The 1,257-nt window shown below is 53.9% G+C and overlaps 1 protein-coding gene across 1 annotated transcript; it reads right to left on the bottom strand.

The window, feature by feature from the left end:
• Positions 1–806: 806 nt before the first annotated feature.
• On the bottom strand, positions 807–1,010 carry CHC_T00001184001 (hypothetical protein). Its single transcript, XM_005718541.1, has one exon. The coding sequence runs from the start codon at positions 1,008–1,010 to the stop codon at positions 807–809; it is 204 nt and encodes a 67-aa protein (XP_005718598.1).
• Positions 1,011–1,257: the final 247 nt, after the last annotated feature.

Here is a 1,257-nt window from a genome sequence, read left to right on the forward strand (position 1 = left end):
AACCTCTTGAGTGAATGAATCTCCACGCTGCAGAATCAGCACTGAATGCCGACATACCTAAACCGAAACGGAGTGAAAGCGCTTTTCGAACAATGCGCTGTAATCATTCCGTTAATCGTGGTGGGCGCTATGTGCTCCTTAAGTTCTTCGGGATCGGCGACAAGAGTTAGTCTTTACCTTGAAATTCCAACTAAAGCCCTTCTCCAAGCGAAGCTCAAAAAAAACCCCTGTCGCACCACCGCGATGGGAACGCTCGACCTCTCCGGCCTCTCTCGCGTAAAAAGCGTGCCGTGCTGTTCGAACAACCCCGCCCCTCTCCACCCCCCCGCGCGCTCGGGCATGCCGCAGGCGCTCGCCGCCGCGCTCGCGCTGCTGCGCTTGGCGTACGTGCTTGCGCGGCAGACGTGCGTGGCGCTGTCGTTCGTGCCGCACCTGGTGCTGCTGTGGCTGCTGCTCCGCGCGGCATTCCCGCCCGCGGGGGGCCTGGCGTCCGCGTCTGCACGGCGCGAGCCGCGTGCGCATCATGAAGCTAGTGGTGTAAGCATCGAAGTGGGATGGCCGGTTGGCGCCCGAGACATGTTTAATGCATTGCAACTGTGCTCGGTGGTATTGGGGAGGGTTTTTTGTTTTGTTATAAAGGCCTGAGAAGCTTGCTTGATGGACGTTGCAGTCCATGTCCGTGTATTTATGAAGTACCGACCTGCTTCCCTTTCATCACTCAGTAAACAGCTCCAGAGGGATGCGAGCGTACCTGACGTGTAAGAAATATTCCATCGCGAAGGCTTGTCCTCCACACAGACAGAGGACTACAAAACGATCACAGAGGCGTCAAGCATTCGGACAGAATGATCCAATAACCCACGTGGGTTTGGTGCCGACGGATTCAACATGGAGGTTAATTGACGAATGAAGGGATATCGCTGTCTCTCAGCAGTCAAGTGAGCTCTCGTGCTCACTATAATATCTTGAGCAATGATATCTTGAGCAATAAGGTGCAGGCCCCCGGCCATCAGATGCGTCAGGCATCTGCCTAGCGTGCGAGTGAAAGATGTAGAGGCAACGGTACCCTTCGGTAGTTGTATTAGTGAATCGAGGCAGTGTTCTGAAGGGTTGTAGACCGGCTGAAGGCGGGGCGCGAGTCTCAATGTTAAGAGGCGATTGGTACACGTGCACAAGTCGACACGTGTGAGAAGAATAATGGCAAACGAGGCCAACTTTTTTCTTCAATTTTACCGTTAATTTCAATTTTACCAAACT

The sequence above is a fragment of the Chondrus crispus genome, genomic scaffold, assembly GCF_000350225.1.
Source record: "Chondrus crispus Stackhouse genomic scaffold, scaffold_408, whole genome shotgun sequence".
Lineage (NCBI taxonomy): Eukaryota > Rhodophyta > Florideophyceae > Gigartinales > Gigartinaceae > Chondrus > Chondrus crispus.